This window comes from Lissotriton helveticus, chromosome 8, assembly GCF_964261635.1.
Source record: "Lissotriton helveticus chromosome 8, aLisHel1.1, whole genome shotgun sequence".
NCBI lineage: Eukaryota > Metazoa > Chordata > Amphibia > Caudata > Salamandridae > Lissotriton > Lissotriton helveticus.
Genome location: NC_136069.1, coordinates 1,174,330,212 through 1,174,352,808, shown reverse-complemented (window position 1 = coordinate 1,174,352,808; position 22,597 = coordinate 1,174,330,212). Strand labels below are relative to the sequence as shown.

The following is a 22,597-nucleotide window of genomic DNA, read 5'->3' as shown; positions in this document are numbered from 1 at the left end:
CCTTTTACATTGTAATATGCTTTCACACGCTAATTTGAGACAGCACGCTAAAAATATTATAGTTATGCTTCAGGATATTTTCTCAAAATGAAACTGATGTGCTGATTTTACATTGGCATAACCTGCATCGCCTAATTATTTCCTTGTGAAGCCGAATATCCATGTATTGATTACTCTTGGTCTTTCAAGTGTTGGAGTTTCAAATATATTTAGGGTTTCCTTGGAGTTTGAGAGCCCCCTAAAACTTTACTTTTATGTTTGATAACTCTTGAATCTTAGAATAACATGTGGTTGACGCCCATTACACCAAATGCCTAGCTGTTTTGGACGAGTTTTTTTTTTTATAAAGACATTTCCCAAATGTTAACATATCCGTGGTAAAAGTCAACTTGTGTGTCTTAGGATAGATGGATAATATGTTGGGGTATCTGATGTCCTTAAATGGAAAAAGGGGCAGAATACGGTGGATCATACACCCCCCACCCTCCCCACACACAGTTATGTTCTGGAAGTCGATATCTAGATGCACCTAAGAATTCTGCCTTCAACATTTACCTAAACAATGCCCCGTTCATCCCCTAGTGTAGGCAGATCAGGAAAACTAGTTTTGCTGCATTAACTTTAGCACTGTATGACAGAAACGGGATGTATTTTTGCATAATATTCATGTACCTATTAGTATAGACATTACTTGGTACAGTTTGAAGACCTTAGAAATCTTTTTTTTTTTTTAATGTTTGGGATGTTGATTTGGCTTTTACTTGTTGGCCTTTTTGGGGTTTTTTGCCAGTGTTTCCGGTTTTAGCCTCCATTTCTTCCTCCTATTGAATATCTGCACATACAAATCAGGCCTTTCATATATATCTGCCTTCTTGCCTCACCCACAGTCTGCCCTACTCACTGCTCCCAGGCCCACTGGTTATGTCTCCTCATTCTGAAGTTCAGACTTTTTGCTCGGGTGAATTGTGCTGTTCCGCCCATCGGACATCAAAAAGGATAGGAAGGTTGGCCAGAGACTGAAATGAGTGATCAGTTTCAGTCATTTCACTTCTTGGTCTGTCCTAAGTTAGTTTGTGTGTATATCTGTGAGTTTATATAGGTGTATAGAGCTCCCTTTTGTCTAACATTTTCACGCACAAATGTGAAGGCCAGTAGGCAAGAACGGGTATGATTTTGTAGCTCTTGGATGTGTCGCTGCTGCGCTCACTGTTCAACCCCCCATCTTTGGTAGGCAACCCCTTCCTACCTCACCCACAAACCTGAACCGTGGGAGGTTGGTGAGGGCAAGTGAAAACTGAGATCATTGACTAGTTCCACATGTTGATCAGGTGACCTGGAAATATGCATCAAGTTGCTTCTGGGGTGATTCTGGAGCTTCACATGCTGTACATGGAAACACCTGGAAACCTCAAACACTCGCTCCAAAGGCGACCAACCTTGGCCAAACCAAGGGGCATGGCTTCCATTTTATGTTCTGATTAAAACATTCAAAAGCCTGCACAGTTCAAAAGCAACCAGTCATTTTGTTTTTCAGAGTGCATTTTGTGACCATTTAATGTGGTGATTCAACATACTCTTGAGATGTAAAATGGTGCCTCATACATTCCAATCCAAGTGCTATTTAGAATTCAGAATGATGCATCAAACAGCGAAAGCATGACACAAGATGCTGTGGGCGGGCTCAAAGCCCTCTCTGAAGGAATTAGTGACAGTACTTGTTGCCTACAGTCTGGACAAGCAGACTTAAACTGGAAGGGAACATGCATGGCCTTTATTCACAGAAAATTTGCGAGGACCGTCTTTTATTATGACTTAAATATGAATAAAACGGTGGTTGCTTTTTAGGACACTTTTGATTGGTTTGATTCGTTTTTAATGTTATTGATACTTAATTAACTTAAAACTACATTTTAGGATCCACTACTCTAACTGTCTTTTACCCATGTGAAGCAGGGCCATTTAAGGCAAATCATACGTGGAAACTGTTAGTAGATTCTTATTTTGCTTAGTAACATCAGTACAATGCAACCGTTTTCCTCTAATTTGCTGAACTCGTGCTTTATTTTTAAATGAACTGTTACTGTTGAGTTGCAGACATGTATTAAAGTAAACCATTTCTGAAGAACAGCATTTAATGTCTGGTCTCTATACTAGAAACATGCTTAGAGTAGCTAACTTAATACATATATTTTTCTTCTAGGCCGAAAACATATACAACGATGAAGAACCTGACATAGCACCATCAGAACTAGAAGCTCAAGGCTGAATTTTTTTTTCCTGTTCACTATCCGCCAGCTATCTGCCAGAAGGAATGCTGGGTGTTGTGAAGTGGGTTACTGTTCACTTAAGTTATACATTTTTGCATACATTCACAACTTTTTTCTTGTTGAGTGTATAGCTTTTCAGATGCTTGGTTTGTCAAGCACTTACACAGCTTGTGTAGATGTTGGTACAAAAGGGATGGCGTACGCTATTCCTACCTAACTTAACCCAATCCTTAATGGTCTGGTATTCTCAGCACTTTGAAGTGAGCTATTTCATATTGTACAGATTTAGGCTGTTTTGGGGAGGGAAGAAATGCAGCTGAGCATTGTGTATTGAATAATTTTGCAATATTTGTAAGAATTGCTCATTTTAATTCTTGGCGTCAGTGCTTAAATCCATCTTTCCTCCCCACGTTACCTTAAATAGTGTATCACTTTTTTCAGAAAACTTGCCAATAATAGTCTTTGCATAAATAAATCGCTTTTGGAATAACCTGTTTAGTGACTCATTGTGGAAATGGCTGAGGGTAAATTTTAATCACTTTGTGCAACTAATGTTGAAATGTAATTTAGCGCTGCAATGACCCTTATCTAGTTTCTCGCTTGACACCACCAAAAGAATGTTTTTTCAGTGACGCTTTGAATGTTAAACAGTCCAGAAACACTTTGTTTTCGGAGGGAGGGGTGATTTCTCACTTTTCTCCTTCTCTCCCCCTTCAACCTCTCATCTCTCGAGATGTATCCACAATTTTCTCACTGTAGCCTCCGGCCCTGGCTGCAGCAGTGGGCACTCGAACATGAGCTCTGATTGTAAAAAAGGTTCACTCTTTCCTGGCTTCCAGAACAAAGAAAAGGGAATTCGTGTTTTTTCCTGCATGTAATATGGATTAAAACTTCATGTGCAAGCTGTATTGGAGTGCGCTTTTTCTTCGTTCCAGAAGCCAGGAAAGAATGAGCCATGTGCTTATGTATTATTTATATGGATACATATACACATGCATATATTTGTCTGTCTATACCAACATGACTTTACATGTTTTGCTAATAATGTTGGCGTCTCATGAATCGCCACACAACTTTCCTGAAAAAATCGTCATGTTTGAGTTCTCCACAGCAAGGTTTGTGCAGTTCCGTCAAGTAGAAGCAAAAGGAAGTTTCTTTTCTTTTCGATGCAGCAGGAAAACATTGGTAAAATAAATTACTACCGTTAGGTACGAGATTAAAACTATTCAAGGAAGCAGTTTTAATAAATTGATGTTTAAAAAGTTCCCCTTGCATAGTGTGCATTAGTCGCAGGCTTGGGCACTGGGCCTGATTATACTGCTAACCCCCGCTGCACATTACCAAAGGCAGATTATTACCACTGGATGATGTTGTTGGCTTTGTTTAACCTCGTGTGATGTCCTGGTGACTGGTGCAGGTTATGGTTAGTTTAAGTATCATGGATATTAATGTTATAATTGGGTAGATTGTTTTAGAACCTTAACTGCATTTTAGCTGGTTAAATATATGTATTTGTACGTATTCTGGAATATGTGGACTAATTTTGTGGAGTAATTCACTTATCTACCCTGCCACATTGTTTGGATGTGTGGTTGAAAGTGTGATCTTTGCTTAGAGCATCTTTGGGAAATGTTTCCGTGTTTGCGATTGCTTGGTGTTGAGATGGATAACGAAGTATGAGAAATAAGCACACATTTTTTGGTATGCCCTTTGATACCATTTTAGCTGTCTAGCCAGACTATTTTTCAAAACTTTCATACATAAAATACATACTTGGAGGGACTTTTGGTATGCGCGCTCCATCCTCTGGTCTGTTAAATTGTAATTCGTGCTTTTCTTGTTCCCGCCACTGCAAACTGCATGGACCTATGGACCGGTCTTTTTCCCCATGGTCATTCCTTCAATATGAGTGACTACAAAGCCTGTGCATATCGTACACAGACATCGTTCTAAGTGTGCTTTTTAGGTCGAGGACTCCGTCGCACTGCGTAAGCAGTGGGCTGAGCTCCGAAGATTTTGTTTCTTGGTGTAGGGGGCTTGAACCCGCCCCTCTTATCCATTGGCTGGCCTCATAAATGCTAGCCAGCCATTGGAGAGGGGGCGTCACTCCCTTTAAGCCCCGTCTTTTTCGGATTCGGGGGCGTGTTTTTTTAGGTTCTTTCTATCTGTGGCGTCGTCAGTCATTCAAACCTTAAAACACGCCCCCGATTCCGAAAATTTCAGAGCTTTGCGGCAGCCATTTCTGCCCGACCGCGTCCGGCCCTTGTTCTTCATTATATGGGACGCGCATTTTTCAGCGCACGAGTCCTGCTTGAACCAGGATAAGCGGCTGACAGGGACTTAGATGGGCCTAATGTTTATCACAATATATGCAAGGTGCAGCAGCCAGAAGAAGAGATGCGGGTCAGATCCAGGTGACATTCAACAAAGCATCCGCTTCCACTCCAGCACGCACTCATTATGCCTTAACAGGGAAAAAATTGCAGACGCCACAGATTCAACGCGCCACCCTGGATATGGAAACACCCAAAACGCAGTTAATTCGCAGTGAGAGGTGATCGATTCTCCCCCTCACCCTGACCTGGTATGTTTTTGTCTATTCAGCTTCCTGGGAGAGTTCAAAATACTTGCATTCGCGGTTCTTTTTAACGGTCTTAACTTCGGCAAATTCATCAGATTACGAATGTTGAATATTTACTTAATGAAAGCTGAGAAAAAACGTGACATAGTCTACTTGCAAAATACCGGCGGAAAGCGCTGAGTTTTCGAGTCAATGAGCTAAGAAGGCTGTGAAGTTATCGGCTTATTGATCTGGCAATATTGTTGTTGTCCCTTCATCCCCGCGCTCACTCTATCCTCGGCCCTGCTTATTCCTTTATCTCCTCTGCTCACTCCACCGACCAGTGTTCTTCTATCCTCCTCATTCTCTCCTCTTCTCTCCCTGACTTCCACTCTCTTTTCCCTCCGTCGCTCGCACTCTTCCCCAGTTTCCTTTTTCTCTTCTCCTCTCCCTCTTTTTCCGCCCTCTCTATTTCTTTCTTGTATATCTTGCTAAAAACAGATTCGGGCTCTGTCCATCTTCCGCCCCCCCCCATCTCCCTTTGAATCCTGGCTGCCTTTGTTTGGCACCTCTTTTCCTCGTTTCTCGCATTCTCCCCTCCACCCACCCAGAACATGGACCAGAGATATAACTCTTTCTGAGAGTCTCCCGGGAGCCTCTGCAGCTACTGTTCAGTTCAGAGTCTCGCCGCTATACACTGGCATCAGTTTCTGTGTGTAAACATTCATGACAATTTCAAGGGGGGTGGGGGGGGGGAGTAAGTTTTACGGCCCATTTGCGGAAGTTAAGCAGTGTATTACAAAATAGCCGGCTGATGCAGATACGGGTCAAAGTAGATTTGTTTTCGGTTTGTATAGTACACAGCTTATATATCACTTAGACCGCTTTCCCTTCGTATATGGAAGACATAAACCTGGACTACGCTTTATTGGTTTACTGGGGCCACCATGGTAAACTGCCAAAGTAAACACTTGCCGAGTAAACTCAACAGGGAAATTATCATTTACCTCTCCCAATTTAAAATGCCTAGTAAAGCAAGGTAACCCACCAACAGAAGAAGGTGCATCAGGAGCCACACCCAGCAGTTGAATGCCACTAGATAATAGCCAGCTGGGATATATACACCCCAGGACCTCACCTATTTTAGAGTTCAATGTAGGTAAATTACCAATGGGGGGAAAATGCATACCATTGAAATTACGATGCAGTAGTCGTGTTTGTTAAATTACACTGCAAAAGGGCACATTTTTTTGGGCAGTATTATGCACCTGTCCGGTAGTTTAATCAATGATTATTGCTGCACGTGCAAATGTTTAATTTAATACCAGTTGAATAAAGTTTGTAGAGTTATATAACGCAGCATATCACCCGTGAGGATATCCAGTCGCTGTCCATGGGTACAGGGACATTAGGTGATTTGCCCAGAATCACAGGATGTTGCTCTGAGATTTGTACACGGACACCCAGCTCCTGAGTGGGCAGCTCTGGCTGCTGCATCAACCCCGCCCCCCTCCCTTTCCATGTAAATGTGTGTCTCTAGGACTCTTTACTACTCACTCTCACTATATAATACTCACTCTCACTTTTTACTACTCGCTCTCTAATACTCTTTACTAATAACTCTCTCCTACTCACTATCAACTCTACTACTTACACTGTGTGTGTGTGTGTGCTAATGCAATAGGTCTCGCATATGCCATCGATTAAGCTATTGGCAATGTAAATGACAATGCCATTTATTTATGATTTTTTTTAAAAAACGTGAGCAATGCCAATAGCTCTACCTTTAATAATGCCGAGGCAATTGCATTGTAAATGCTTGTTATTTTTATATTGACTGCTTTTTCTGCCTGCAATTATGATAATTTAATATTTAATTTTCTTTTTTTGTAAAAATAAAATAAAAAATTGTTAGAACATTGTAATATTTTAGCTGCCTGCAATTTGAATGCTTTATTGGGTGGTCATTTGTTATTTTTTCTTGCACAAATAATATGCATGCCGCAAAGGAAAGGTTGGTTCGTTTTCCTTTTTAGGTCAAGCCTGAGCAGCGCATGCGCTGCTCTGCGAGGTATGCTGTATTAGAGTATGGACTTGAAGCTCCTCCCACGCTCTGCCTAGAATTCTTTTGGCTTGTCTTTGTCCTTCGTAATTGGTGGCTTCTGATTCGTTAATAGGCTTGTTTAGTCCCTCCTTAGTACCGCCTTGTCTTCATTTATAACCTCCTCTGAAGACTGGCTCATTTGCTTCTATTTTTTTCACGGTATGTTTATTTTTGACTGTAAGAACAATTTTTTTGGTTTTTGTTTATGGGATTCTGGTACTGCAGACAGTACATGCAGCGTGCCATGCATGCGTTCACTTTCCATGCAGGCTGGGACAATCGCAGCCTCTGCTTTGCAGTGAAATAGGTCTCGCATTTACGAGAGTTTGAGCTATTTGACCTATTTCATTGCAAATATTTTTTTGTAAAAGCGCCCCATATGGTGCTTTCACTTTAATACCGGCACGTGCCTGAATGATACGCACTAAACTTCCGGCACAGGAGACCATGTTTATTGTGATCGTTTGTAGTGGCTTGGCTATGTGCCTACCATTAGTGAAAGCCGAAACCACACGCGTCTTAACCCCCTGGCTGCGGCCGGAATTCTGCGCCTTTGCGGCACATTCCGATCGCGGGCGTGGTCATGACGGCTCCTGGCAGTCATCAGCACACGCCCACCGTAACTGACGACCGGGAGCAGTCATCAGCACCGAAGGGGTTAAAGTACTTTCTTTTGTCAGTCAGTTTTATTGGCTTCCAGCCCCCTTGATCCTCCTAAGGCTCCATCCGGAGCCTGGCAACTGGTGAATGTCTCCTGTGCAGCACCAGTATTAATCAATGGGGATACCCAGTATAGTGCAGAACCTGGGGACTATTATATGAAACGAAAAAGCGGTTCTGCCACAACACACTTTACAAAGCTACATCAAATTCTGAGTTTTTTTAATCCCTTGCTGAGTTAGGATATCAATCTATGCTCCATATGGTAGTCTAAACACTTAGTCAAAGTACATAGCACAAAATAATTATTTATTGTATGCAAAAAACTAATTTTTTTGTATTTTCACAAAAGCAGATCATACACACATGGTCTAGTGTAAGAGGTGAAATAAAGTATCATTCATAACATGCATACACAAACAACATTAACAATAAAGCATAAGGAAACAATAAAGGCACGGTGAAAAAGTAATCATTCTCAGAATGACCTAGAAATTAAAGTGGAATATACAAGCTTCTAATTTTGCGTTGATGTTTCGACCCTTGTGTAAATGTGCTAGATGGAGGCATCAAACGCGGGTCTTCCTCAGGACAAATAAAAACTAGACTGTGTGTGGCCTCAAAATTATGGTTCCAAGGGAATCCAATGGGCAGACACATTGTTCAATTCTTAAGAGCTTCTGAATCGCTCCTGGATAGATAATTCCTGATTAGATGGTCGAATGCGCACACTATGCTCACATTCATCTATGGTGTCTGGCGCTTGATTTTTTTTCAAGAATTATTTAGGGCAAGGGTGTTCCGCTATCCACGTAAAAAGCAGGTTCGCTGTTAGGACAAACTCAGAGGACTCAGAGTTTACCTTGGATAAACTATTTTATTTATTTTTATTTGAAAAGTTTTGTAGCGCTGGCTAGACCTGGAGGTATCAGAGCGCTTTACATGAGTTACAGCAAGCTACATAGTTAAATCACTTAAATCAAAGTCACGGGATGATGAGGAGGAGGAGGAGGAGGAGGAGGAGGGGGAGGGAGGGAGGGAATACACAACGGAAAAAACTAGGAAGATGTCCGGTTGGGTAGGTGACGGCTGAGGGGGTGAAACCAGGGTCTGACTCCGCTTTAGCTGCATATGACTGCTCCACCGGGCATCGGCCAAGGCTGCTCGTGCATAGATGTGAGTACAAACAGTTTAGGTGTCTGCCCAGGGGCTGTCTTCAAATGTCCATTTGGAAAGAAGAGAAGAGTAGAGAGGAGGGGGGTAGGGGGTATGGAGAACTAAGTATCGTCCATCCTTTTTTCCTATCATTAATCACTTGAAAAACTGGAGTCCTGGTAAAATGAGTTCCTGTGGGCTCTTTAAACAGCATGCAGCTTACACATCCGTGAACGCGTCCTCTCCAGGAGATAGCTGAATACCCTTGCATTGAATGTGTCTGCCCATTGGATTCCTTTGGAGCCATCATTTTGAGGCCACACAGTCTAGTTTTTATTTGTCCTGAGGAAGACTCGCCTTTGACTCTCTAGCACAGATGCACAAGGGTCGAAATGTTGGCGCAAAATTAGAAGCTTGTATATTTCTCTTTAATCAGCCAAAATAATTATGAATGTCTTAATCATTCTGAGTGATTATTTTTTCTCCGTGCCTTTGTTTCCTTATACTTTATTGTTAATGTTGTTTGTGTATGCAGGTTATGAATTCAATACTTTATTTCACTTTATTTCATCTCTTACACTAGACCATAAATGTGTATGATCTGATTTTGTGAAAATACAAAAAATGTTTCTTGCATAAAATAAATGAATGAGTAAACATAATTATTTTGTGCTATGTACTTTGACTAAGTGTTTAGACTACCATAATGTACTATTGATTGATATCCTAACTCAGTAGGGGATAAAAAAAAACTCTGAATTTGATGTCACTTTGTAAAGTGTCCTGTGCAGCTGGCAGTCCGTGGCTTGGGACACCCTTCTGCGGACTCCCTCGCTGGTCTTGTTTATCGTATATTTCTTACATTTTAACAGGCTGGACACAGACATGGGGAGTGTTTTGTATGTCTGCTCCATCAGGACGTGTCTGACTTCCAGTATCCTGGATATATTTATAGCTCTTTCATACTGTTTGTAGTGCTTTTTACAGATTGGATATGTTCATTCTCGCCTGCCTCTGGCCATTCTTATGTTTCCTCGCGGTTGGTTGCCCAAGATCACGTCTAATCTTGAAGCGCTGGCGTTTTAGCGCCTTCCCAGCTGCAACCTATCTTGTGAATTCATTTATGCAGTGAATCCTTTTCTGGAATCACATGCTGTGCATTATTCCGCCATCTAGTGGTTGGGTCACGAATTGGCTTAGTTTTTTTTCCCCCCTCTTGTTTTGGTTGCTGTCTACCACCATTTGGTGCTACTTATTATTGCAGGTTTATATAGCGCTAGGAATCGACTCCCGGAGGAGTATCTCCACGCTTCGACCGCTGGGGAACCCGTCCTTGCTCACCCTGAGAGATGGTCCCTGATGGGTATCTCTAAGGTGCGACCAAGCATCCCCGGCGGTCTGAGGGGGCCGTTGTGAAGATGAGGCAAGCTGATGCCCAGAGTTGCCGAGTGTGGTTTCTGACTAGAGTAGGCACCGAGGCGAGAATTATCGAGTCCGCTGACCCTGGTCCACGACCCTGCCGCGTCGGGAATCGAACCCTGGTCCCGGGCCGTTCTCTGCTTACGGGTCTGCCACCTCTAACCAGTGAGCCACACTTCTCCACTTCTACACTTACGTCCCTTGTATGATGTCATATGGTATCCTGGAGGTCGGCCTGCTTGGTAGCCATCTTCAGATTCTTTTTTCTGCCGTTGGGTCTGGAAGCTCCGAAGACTTTTCAGATTTTTCTCAAAAAACTTCAAGTAAAGGCTACAGCGAATGACCCCTTTCATCGATGCTGTAACCAGGGACTAGAGTAGAGCTCCGGCGACGACATCTCAGAGGACCTAGTCGGTCCACAAATGGCGAGGTAGGGGACATGAAAACCTGTGCCAGCCCAATGATCATCAGGACAAGGACCTGTGAGGCATGAGCGGCTTCTCTGTCAAACACTAAGAAGACTCCAAAACCAAAGAGGCCTTTACGCCACGATGTCGCAGACCGCTAAGAAAACATCCCTCAAAGACCTGGGTTTCTCCAACAGAGAGGAAGAACTCGGAGTACCAGCAGAATCGATGCTCGAGGGATCGGATGTTGAAATTCTAGGAGACTTTGAAAAAACCCACGCCTACAAGAAGGCGAGCAATAAAACTAGAAACGGATAAGGTAAGACACCATACACATCCATCGGAACTGAAGGGCCACGAACATAAGGCGCAGCCCAGACGCCGAGTAAAAAGGTGATCGAGGGTCAGCTGCGATTATAAAAAAAAAAAAACGGAACCCAACCAAAGGTTGCTGAGGAGGTAAAATTGCAGAAGACGCCGAAACAAGGGCCCAAACATGAACCCGCACAGAAAAGAACTATGCTGTCGAAACCGGACGTGGCTGCTAGCAAGAAGAGAAAATCCCCAGCCTCCAACGCAGAGAGCTCTCGAGGTTAAAGGAAAAGACTAGAGGATGAAATGGCAACACTCCTTCAAAAGAAAAAAAGACTGACGCATCTCCTGACGGATTTTCTAATCCCTAAAACCCCAGTTAGCGAACCACATAACGTCGACACCGAAGAAAGGGGAAGTCGCCGAGGGAGAGTAAGAAAGTATCTTCAACCCACCCACAGCACCAGAACCTCAAAACAAATATTCTGAAGAATACAGAGACCTACCTGAGAAGGAGGAAATCTCTGAAAATGTCGAGGATTCATGGAACTATCTTGACACCGAGAGTCCTGGAAAGGAGGTATGCAGTAATCCTTCAAAAGCAGCACCACCAGACAACATGGCTTTCTACAATGGTTTAGTCAAGAGTGCAGCAGACTATTTCGGAGTCTCCCTCGAAGCAGAAAAACGGAGACCTGTTTTCTCCTGGAATCCTAGCCCCTGCCATCAAGGACTCAATACCTTCCAATGCTTCCTACCTACTGGCTCAAGGCAAAGAAGCTTTAAAGGAACCAGCTTCAAGCAAGGGTGGAATAGAAATACAAGGCCTCATCAAAGGACCTTAAGTATATACAAGGAAACACAGTGCCAGATTCAATTATTGTCACCACAGCCAGAAGAAGGTCTAATGCAGTCTCCAATACCGGTCCTCCACCAAAAAAGGAGAGTAAAAGAATGTCCATGGTGGGGGAAAACAATGGAAAAGGAAGCAGCAACACATCAGCGCATCGCAAGTTCCAATTCGCTACTAACTAGATAAGGCCACTAACCGTGGGATGAAAGAGAGGAGATTTTCAATAAACTGCCCGAAGAGGACAAGAAAAGAGCAAGGTCTATTGTCCAAGAAGGTAATAACGTGGCCAATACTTGCCTGAAATCAGCCCTTGATGCTGCAGTCACAGGCAGTAGGCAAATGGGCGCAGGTACCATCCTCAGAAGACCTGCTTGGCTAAGAATATGCGGTTTCCAACAGGAGGTGCAAACCTCCATCAATGGGCCGTTCAGTGGAGACTCACTCTTTGGGAAGGAAGTCGATGAATCTCTTCAGCAGGTAAAAAAAGACAACAAGCATGCTAGGGCGATGGGAGCCCTACAGCAGAGAGGTTCCTTTAAAAGAGGTTGTTTCAACAACCGACCACAGGAAGAGGTGCATTTGTTCAGGGACTGCAGATGTCACAGCAACCACAAGGTCAAACTCCGGGGCAACAATCATGTAAACAGGGAAGTTTTATTTATAAATAAATAAATACTAAGGCTAGCAACAACAGACACAGCCCTTTTGGGGGAGAGGCAGAGGCCAAACCCCCAGAGGAAGAGGGAATGGCTCTAACTGACTCAGTTGCAGAAAAGAACCCACACAAAACACCAGTGAGGGGGAAGGATATCCCTCTACCTCCAACAGTGGGATAATATCGCAACAGACAATTGGGTAAAGTACTGGTATTGCTTAGAGCGAACAAAAAAAAAACACTTGCAAACCCACAAAAAAAACGAGAACATTTCTGAAATCAGAACTAATGCAGTTAAGCTTAGAGATCAAAGAACTATTCTAAAAACAAGCAATAGAAGTAGTACCAAAACAGGAATGTTTCAAAGGAAACTACTCCCCATACTTCCTAGTACCAAAACAGGACCTGACCTAAGGCCAGTACTGGACTTAAAAGTTCATAAACAGTTCATACAAACACATCAAGATGTGTACTCTTCAAGAAATAATCCCACAAATTCAAAATGGAGACTACATGGCAACAATAGATCTCAGTCGCCTACTTGCATATCCCTATGAACGAAACACACAAAGTACCAGAGGTTCCTACACAACAGAACACATTATCAGTTCAAAGTGCTCCCATTCAGGATAAAATCGGCTCTACGTGTTTTCACAAAGTACCTTGCCGCAGTGGGTCACACAATTTCCACTACCTTCCTGAGCTCATTCGAGAGTTAGGTAGAATATAAACATGCACATATAATGGAACAACCATACAATTATAACGCCCTGTGAGTATGTAGGCTGTTGAAAAACTATTCAGGAACACATCGGTTGTCTACCCTCAGGACCACCATAATACCCTGTGAGGCAGTTACGTGGTCTAGCTATGAACATAATTGTATGAATGTATATGGACTACTTCCCATTGTTTAAACGAACTCATTTTAAAACATCAAATGACTGCTATAACGCCCTGTGAGGTAGTTAGTCGGTCAAAAAACTACACTAAAAACTATACAGAAACTAATGGGTATTTGTCCTCCAGCCACATCGAGATCACATAATCACCAATAATTCTGTGAACCACTACACCCGATTTATCCATTTGGCTAGTGAATAATCTTTAAGAAATGCGGTAATGTATGGGCCGTTCTCTATAACGTGATCATATGTACACCAATAATGACAGGTGAGGCATATAAAAAAATTTTGAGTCGTTTTGAGGCAAACACTGGGCGGTTTCCAATACAATAGTAATCTCTCTTCTCCCTCTGAGACAGCGTTAGGTTACTATAGCAACAGACGTAGTCTGTCTATCATTTCTACAGCGATCACGTGACGCGGAAGTCTGCTGTTGTGTGTTTTTTACACTTGCGGTGCCGTACGCCAGTTGAGCCTACTACCTGATGGAGACCGCCAGGGACGCGGCATCTCGACCCGACGTTACAGGTAATGACGGTACATCTACCGTTTCACCTAGATACTAGTTAGGTATTCAATTACGGAATTGAGAGATCTAATTTCCACACTCCAAATTCATTTCGCAGGGGCAGAGCCATTGAATCATACGGACTCCGGCTCGTGCACCGTTGCGATGAATCAGGTAATTTTCCCTTTGTGCCTATCTGGAACAATATCCAGGGAGTTGTACTTGCAGGGTAGTCGCACTTACGGCCCCCCGTCTTTCCCTTCCAGGTGCATCGTAAGATTTTTTGAGACCCCCACACAATCAGCAGTAAGGTAATCACGATTTAGATCCTTCAGGTTACATTATCCACAGTTCTATCCCTGTAAATGACTTTACTAGTTGTGTCATTGTTTCATTTTACAGGAAACGAATTCTGAGACAGCTCCTTGTTCTTAATGAGGTAATGGTTACTTAACTCCGTCACAAGACTGTCGTTGGTAGGTCCGTTTTTACATTAAATGTACCCCATTTACGATAATTGACAAGCCAGAATTTCGCACAGGTGTAATAATCCAATGATAGGACTTTGGCCCTAGCCTTGCACAACGTGATAACGTGTTGCCCATCCTAATGACGTAATTTCCTCTGTACCTCTATGCAACAAGAACCTCCATCCACTGGATTTTATTAATTTTAAATTCTTTCCCTATAGGACATGCCCACCTCTTTCCCCTTGTCCTGAAGAAGACCCGCCGTGTAAGGGACAGCATCCCTACAACCAGGGTCGAAACGTCGACTGCTAGACTTGCACACATGACTAGAGTGTGATTATGAACACCAGTTATAATAAGATGTGATTCTAATTATCCTAACAGAACTGTTGATGCACTCAGATATGGCTCCTGTGTGAAGCCACTGTCCATTGTTAAAAGAAATTTACAATTGACTTGTCACTTTTCCCCCCTTTTTGCACCAATCCCTGAACACTGCACAAACCCACCCCCTTCCCCCCTCTGTACTGTGAGCACTATAAATGTGATTCATGTGTTTAACAATATAAAAACAAACACGTAAGAATGCAATGATAAATTCCCAGACACTATGTGAATAAATAGTGGTCTTGCTAAACATTAATTCTGTCATTTATTGCTTTTTTCATTTAAATTATTGCTAGTAATTCCAATTTGGTCAGGGACCACTCTATCTACAACATTCAACTACCCAGGTCCCCTTGACCCGCTGGGTTGACCCCTCTCTTTGTAACCTTGCCGCAGTGGCGGCACACCCAAGAAGGGAAGGCATCAACGTCTATCCCCATTTGGACGACTGGCTCATACGAGCACATGCAAAGTAAACATGCCACAATCATGTACAAGCAGTCGCCAATAAATTGGTACAATCCTTGCAGGATAATCTGAAACCACAAATTCCAATATCAGCAAAAGACAGAACTTGGACATAAGTGCAACTAAATTAAATAACTTAAGGGCGCAATCCCTTCAATTCTCCGAAATAAGACCATGCGAAATTAATATTTTAATAAATCGGCGCAGAAGGGGGGGGGGGGGGGGATACAGAATAAAAAATGTGTGGACATACAGATTGCAGCAACACAAATTAAACGTTCCTATTGGAATATAATTGCCAAAGAAATGGGCACAAAAATCACTACAAGCCTTTCCATTCCCCCCATCAGAATGGAAAATATACTTGACCAACCTATATAAATTAAACGAGAGGATAGAAAGTTAGACTCTAGTGTCAAGTAAGCTAGGAGGAAAAATTTCAGATAACTGAGCTCCAAATTGAATACTACATAAAAAAGCAAGAACGTCTGCAGCAATTGGTCCAGACCAAATGCCAATTATGGTTCTGCAAAGTAATCACAAAGAGTGGTGCAAGTTTTTAGCTCCCCTTGTTTTTTCATAGTGAGGTATAATTTTTATTGGGAGACCTGGGAGAACGCTGGGTGGTAGGAAATTCTCCTGCAAACCTCAAATTTAGCTGAAAAGATCACTTTTTTCCCAATTATCTGTGTGGGAAAGTTCTGGAATCTACATGGATCCACAAATTTCCTACCACCTAGCGTCCCAGGTCCCCCGATTTTAAAACCACAAAAAAAAAACTCACTTGCGTGGGTGGGTCAAGTACCTGTGACCGGCAAGGGCTCAAAACGTATTGAGGAGACATCAAAATGACCGGTCACAAAACACCCTGGTGTTGCTAGAGGGGTCACATGGGTTTTTGGCCCCGGGCTCGGTGGCCATCTTGGAAAACTACCAAACCCACACATTTCTGAAAACTAGGCACCCGGGGGAGTCAAGCGAGGTATGACTTGTGTGGGTCCCCAAATGTTTTCCTACCCAAAACGCCATGGAAACCTCATTTAGCTGCAAAAAAACACTTTACCCATATTTATGGGTAGAATCACCGTGCCGGCACAAATGTCCTACCCCACAGCGCTCCCCTCAGTCTCCCGAGTAAAATGATACCTCACTTGTGTGGGTGGGGCAAGGGCCTGGGACTGGGAAGACCCCCAAAACATAGGGAGTAGGAGTATAGCACCGAGAATTCGAAGCGCTGCATTTTATTTTTTAAATACGTTTTAGCCAATTCTGCATTGTACACCCACACAAGTGAGGTATCATTTTACTCTGGTCACTAGGAGTACGCTGTGGGGTAGGACATTTGTGCCGCCACGGTGATTCCACACAATAATATGTGGAAAATGTTTTTTCCAGCTAAATTAAGAGGTTTGCAGGGGATTCTGGGTAGGGGAACGTTGGGGGGGTCCACATAAGCGATACCTCATTGGACTCCCCAGGGTATCTAGTTTTTAGAAATGTGTGGGTTTGGTAGGTTTCCCTAGATGGTGGCGAGCCCGGGGCCAAATCCTCATGTGCTCCCCCCCCCCCCCCCCCCCCTCTCAAACTGGTTAATTTTGTCATAGGTATTTTGATGTCTCAACAGTATGATATGGGCCATTTCCTGTTGTAGCCATTATGCCTACCCACACAAGTGAGGTACCATTGTTATCGGGAGACCTGGGGGAACGCTGGGTGGTAGGAAATTTGTGGATCCATTCAGATTCCAGAACTTTCCCACACATTTGAGAAATGTTTTTTTTCCAGCAAAATTTGAGGTTTGCAGGTGATTCTGGGTAGGAGAATGTTGGGGGACCCACGCAGGCCATACCTCGCTGGACTCCCTCCGGGTGTCTGGTTTCCAGAAATTTGTGGGTTTGGTAGGTTTCCCTGATGGCAGTCGTTCCTCACGTTTGATGGATACGAAGGTGTTCGCAGCACTTTTACCGAATAAATTCTCGTCATTGGGCTAGCGTCTCCATTGAGGATTAACACTTGGAGAGAGGTACCCATGCAGAGTAGTTTACATAGGAGGGCATTTTCTTAGTAAAATTAAGTTATGTTTTGACAAGTGCTTCCCAAGCGTGGCCGCGCTCCGGTTTTGGTCTCGGCTCCAGAACTTGTTTAACCCTGTCCTGAAGAGGCCAACGAGGAAAAGGCTGAAATGTGGACACGTCGACAGTCCATTGGAGGATCTGTATAAATTATTGATTCATTGTATTACTTTGTGCCATAGTAGAGTTAGATCTACTGACTATACTGCCAATCTTAGGCACATTGGTCAGATTCTCTGTAAGTGGTTCTCCTGGATTGTTTAAGGGGACACTTATTTGTATATGGTTATCTTTGTGGGTTATGTGTTTGTGTATTGATTTCATATATGTGTGAACAATTGTATTGAGTGGTTAGTTTCCACTGTTGATGAACACTATTGCCATTTCAAAAAACAAGATATATTCATGATGAACAATAGTCATCCAAGAAAGAGTAATTAAAAGTACTCGACTCAAGTTCGCTATATTCATTCCTTTGATACCATTTTTTTGCATATCTATTTGTCCTTTACCCAGGTATTGAAGGGTTAGTTGGGTATAATCTCTGTGGTTTGTTTATACCCACACAAGTGAGGTACCATTTTTATCGGGAGACCTGGGGGAACGCTGGGTGGTAGGAAATTTGTGGATACACACAGATTCCAGAACTTTCCCACACATTTGATAAAAGTGTTTTGGGTTTTTTCCAGCAAAATTTGAGGTTTGCATGGGATTCTCGGTAGAAGAATGTTGGGGGACTCACGCAGGCCATACCTCACTGGACTCCCTCCGGGTGTTTAGTTTCCAGAAATGTGTGGGTTTGGTAGGTTTTCCTAGATGGCTGCCGAGCCCCAGGCCAAAAACTCATGGGACCCTCCCCCACAAAACCAGGTTGGTTTGTGATGGGTAATTTTGATGTTGCCTCAATAGGTTTTGGGCATTTGCCTGTTGCGGGTTCTTGACTCTCCCACACAAGCGAGGTACCATATTTCTCGGAAGACTTTGGGGAATGCAGGGTGGGTGGAATTTTGTGGATCCATGCAGATTCCAGAACTTTCCACCACAGAAATGTGAGGAAAATGTGTTTGGCAATTTTGTTTTTAGGTTTGCAAGGGATTCTGGTTAACCGAACCTGGTGAGAGCCAGTCCAGTCACCCCATCCTGGATTCCCCTGGGTGTCTAGTTTTCAAAAATGTATAGGTTTACTAGGTTTCCCTAGGTGCGGGCATAGCTAGGGTTCGAAAACTACAGCTAGGCACTTTGGAAAAAAAAAAAGGGTTATTTTTCACTGTGAAAATGTGGTGTCCACATTGCGAATTGGGCTGTTTCCTGTCCCACACAAGTGAGGTACCATTTTTATCGGGAGACTTAGGGTACCATAGAACTGTAGAGCAAATGTTATTACCTATTGCCTTCCTATGCATTTCTGCCTTCCGAATGAAAGACAATGTGTAGCAGCATTTACAATACAACGGTCTCACCTTTGCAAAAGTTAGAGCTATTGGCATTGTTAATGACAACATTTTTATTTGTGTTGGTTTTGAAAACGGATAAATAAATGGCATTGTCATTTGTATTGCCAATAGCTTAATCTCTTGCATATGGAGACCTATTGCATTTGCACACACTGCCACACACACACACACACACACTGCCACACACACACTGCCACACACACACTGCCACACACACACACTGCCACACACACACTGCCACACACACACTGCCACACACACACTGCCACACACACACTGCCACACACACACTGCCACACACACACTGCCACACACACACACTGCCACACACACACACTGCCACACACACACTGCCACACACACACACACTGCCACACACACTGCTACACACACACACACTGCCACACACACACTGCCACACACACACTGCCACACACACACTGCCACACACACACTGCCACACACACACTGCCACACACACACACTGCCACACACACACACACTGCCACACACACACACACTGCCACACACACACACTGCCACACACACACACACTGCCACACACACACACACTGCCACACACACACACACTGCCACACACACACACACTGCCACACACACACACACTGCCACACACACACACTGCCACACCCACACCCACACACACTGCCACACACACACACACTGCCACACACACACACACTGCCACACACACACACACTGCCACACACACACACAGCCACACACACACACTGCCACACACACACACTGCCACACACACACACTGCCACACACACACTGCCACACGCACACACTGCCACAGGCACACACTGCCACAGGCACACACTGCCACAGGCACACACTGCCACACACACGCACACACTGCCACGCACACGCACACACTGCCACACACACACTGCCACACACACACTGCCACACACACACTGCCACACACACACACTGCCACACACACACACTGCCACACACACACACTGCCACACACACACACACTGCCACACACACACACACTGCCACACACACACACTGCCACACACACACTGCCACACACACACAGCCACACACACACAGCCACACACACACAGCCACACACACACAGCCACACACACACAGCCACACACACACAGCCACACACACACAGCCACACACACACAGCCACACACACACAGCCACACACACACAGCCACACACACAGGCACACGCACACACACAGGCACACGCACACACACACAGGCACACGCACACACACACAGGCACACACACGCACACACACGCACGCACACACAGGCACGCACACACAGGCACGCACACACAGCCACACACACACACAGCCACACACACACACAGCCACACACACACACAGCCACACACACACACAGCCACACACGCGCACAGCCACACACACAGCCACACACGCGCACAGCCACACACACAGCCACACACGCGCACAGCCGCACACAGCCACACACGCGCACAGCCACACACGCGCACAGCCACACACGCGCACAGCCACACACGCGCACAGCCACACACGCGCACAGCCACACACACACCCACACACAGCCACACACAGCCACACACACAGCCACACACAGCCACACACACAGCCACACACACACAGCCACACACAGCCACACACACACAGCCACACACAGCCACACACACACAGCCACACACAGCCACACACACACAGCCACACACAGCCACACACACACAGCCACACACACACAGCCACACACACACAGCCACACACACACAGCCACACACACACAGCCACACACACACACACACAGCCACACACACACACAGCCACACACACAGCCACACACAGCCACAGCCACACACACACACAGCCACACACAGCCACAGCCACACACAGCCACAGCCACACACACACAGCCACACACACACACAGCCACACACACAGCCACACACACACACACAGCCACACACAGCCACACACAGCCAGCCACACACAGCCAGCCACACACACAGCCACACACAGCCAGCCACACACACAGCCACACACAGCCAGCCACACACACAGCCAGCCACACACACAGCCACACACAGCCAGCCACACACACAGCCACACACACAGCCACACACACAGCCACACACAGCCACACACACAGCCACACACAGCCACACACAGCCACACACAGCCACACACAGCCACACACAGCCACACACAGCCACACACACAGCCACACACACAGCCACACACACACAGCCACACACACACACAGCCACACACACACACACAGCCACACACACACACAGCCACACACACACACACAGCCACACTCACACAGCCACACACACAGCCACACACACAGCCACACACACAGCCACACACACAGCCACACACACACAGCCACACACACACAGCCACACACACACACAGCCACACACACACACAGCCACACACACACACAGCCACACACACACACAGCCACACACACACACAGCCACACACAGCCACACACACACAGCCACACACACACTGCCACACACACTGCCACACACACACTGCCACACACACACTGCCACACACACACACTGCCACACACACACACAGCCACACACACACACAGCCACACACACACACAGCCACACACACACACACACAGCCACACACACACACAGCCACACACACAGCCACACACACACACAGCCACACACACACAGCCACACACACACACACACAGCCACACACACAGCCACACACACAGCCACACACACACAGCCACACACACGCCACACAGAGCCACCCACACACACACACAGAGCCACACACACACACACAGAGCCACACACACACACAGAGCCACATACACACAGAGCCGTGCCAACATATACACAGAGCCATATACACTGAGCCCCACACACATATACACTGAGCCACAGAGCAATATGTATCTGCTCTGGAGAATGACATAGCTAGGGATTGGAGACTACAAGGAAATACAAACCTATAGCGAAAGTAGTACTTACAGGATAATCCTACATATGAGAAAAAACGCGTCATGTTAATTGACATGAAAGTGCGGGAACGTAAGGTATTCGGGATAGGTAACGTAGGTTAAACTTTTATTACCAACAAAAAAACAGCCTACACCATGCTACTCGTGGCTTTTTAGACGGCATAAATTAAATTCAGAGACTTGCAAATCCGTTTAAATAGACAACAAACTTTAAAAAAAAACACCCATTGAGCAGAAAGTCATAACTGGCTCATGCAACCGCGTTACTTAACATTTTTGGTATAACAACGTGACATAACCAAGAGCTGTAAGGCCAGTACGTCCCGTTTCTGGTCAGACTGGTAGTCTAACTTTGCAAAGGGATTTCGCTCATCCTAACACACCTACCATTAGCACTGTGCATAGTTCGAGCAAAAAACATCAAGGGTATATGTTTTAGCTGGGCCACAATCGGATATGACTGGCGTTTCTGTACAGCGAGAGGCGGCTGCTACTAGTCTCCAGCCAGAAAGGCTTCTTCAACTTGCCTCCTCTACAGCACGGGATACTCCGGAACAGCACGGAGGAGAAAGTGCAAAGTCTACAAAAGGACAGTACATCGGATTCCAAGCAAATTTACAAAAGATAGTAGACAACCTCATTTTTCCAAGACGGGACGCCAGGTTACCACAGACTGGCAGTAGTGACACAAGAACACTGGCCGCGCTTACAACCCTGTGGCTGAGGCCCTTATAAGTAATAAGGCAGCATGGACACCATTCCCCCAATTGTGGCTCCCTATCACCGGAGGCAGCAGCACAATCCATCGCTTGTGGGGGCACTAGTTGCTGGCATCCACCTCGTTCAGCGGCGGCCTAGTAAGAGGGAGAAACCTCGCGAGAGCGTGCTGGATCTCGCTGTCGCGCTAAGGGTAAAGGGAAGAAGGAGGGGCCCAGG

General features: G+C 45.0%; 1 protein-coding gene across 4 annotated transcripts in view; it reads left to right on the top strand.

Moving 5' to 3' along the window:
- RBBP7 (RB binding protein 7, chromatin remodeling factor) overlaps positions 1-2,757 on the top strand; it is a 99,413-nt gene extending 96,656 nt beyond the window's left edge. For 3 of the 4 annotated variants that reach the window (XM_078658101.1, XM_078658102.1, XM_078658099.1), the window contains exon 12: positions 2,201-2,757. In XM_078658101.1, coding sequence (XP_078514227.1) covers positions 2,201-2,266 — 66 coding nt within the window. In that variant the 3' untranslated portion in view covers positions 2,267-2,757. The remainder of the gene's footprint in view (positions 1-2,200) is intronic. The other variant, XM_078658100.1, reaches the window with a different exon arrangement.
- Positions 2,758-22,597: the final 19,840 nt, after the last annotated feature.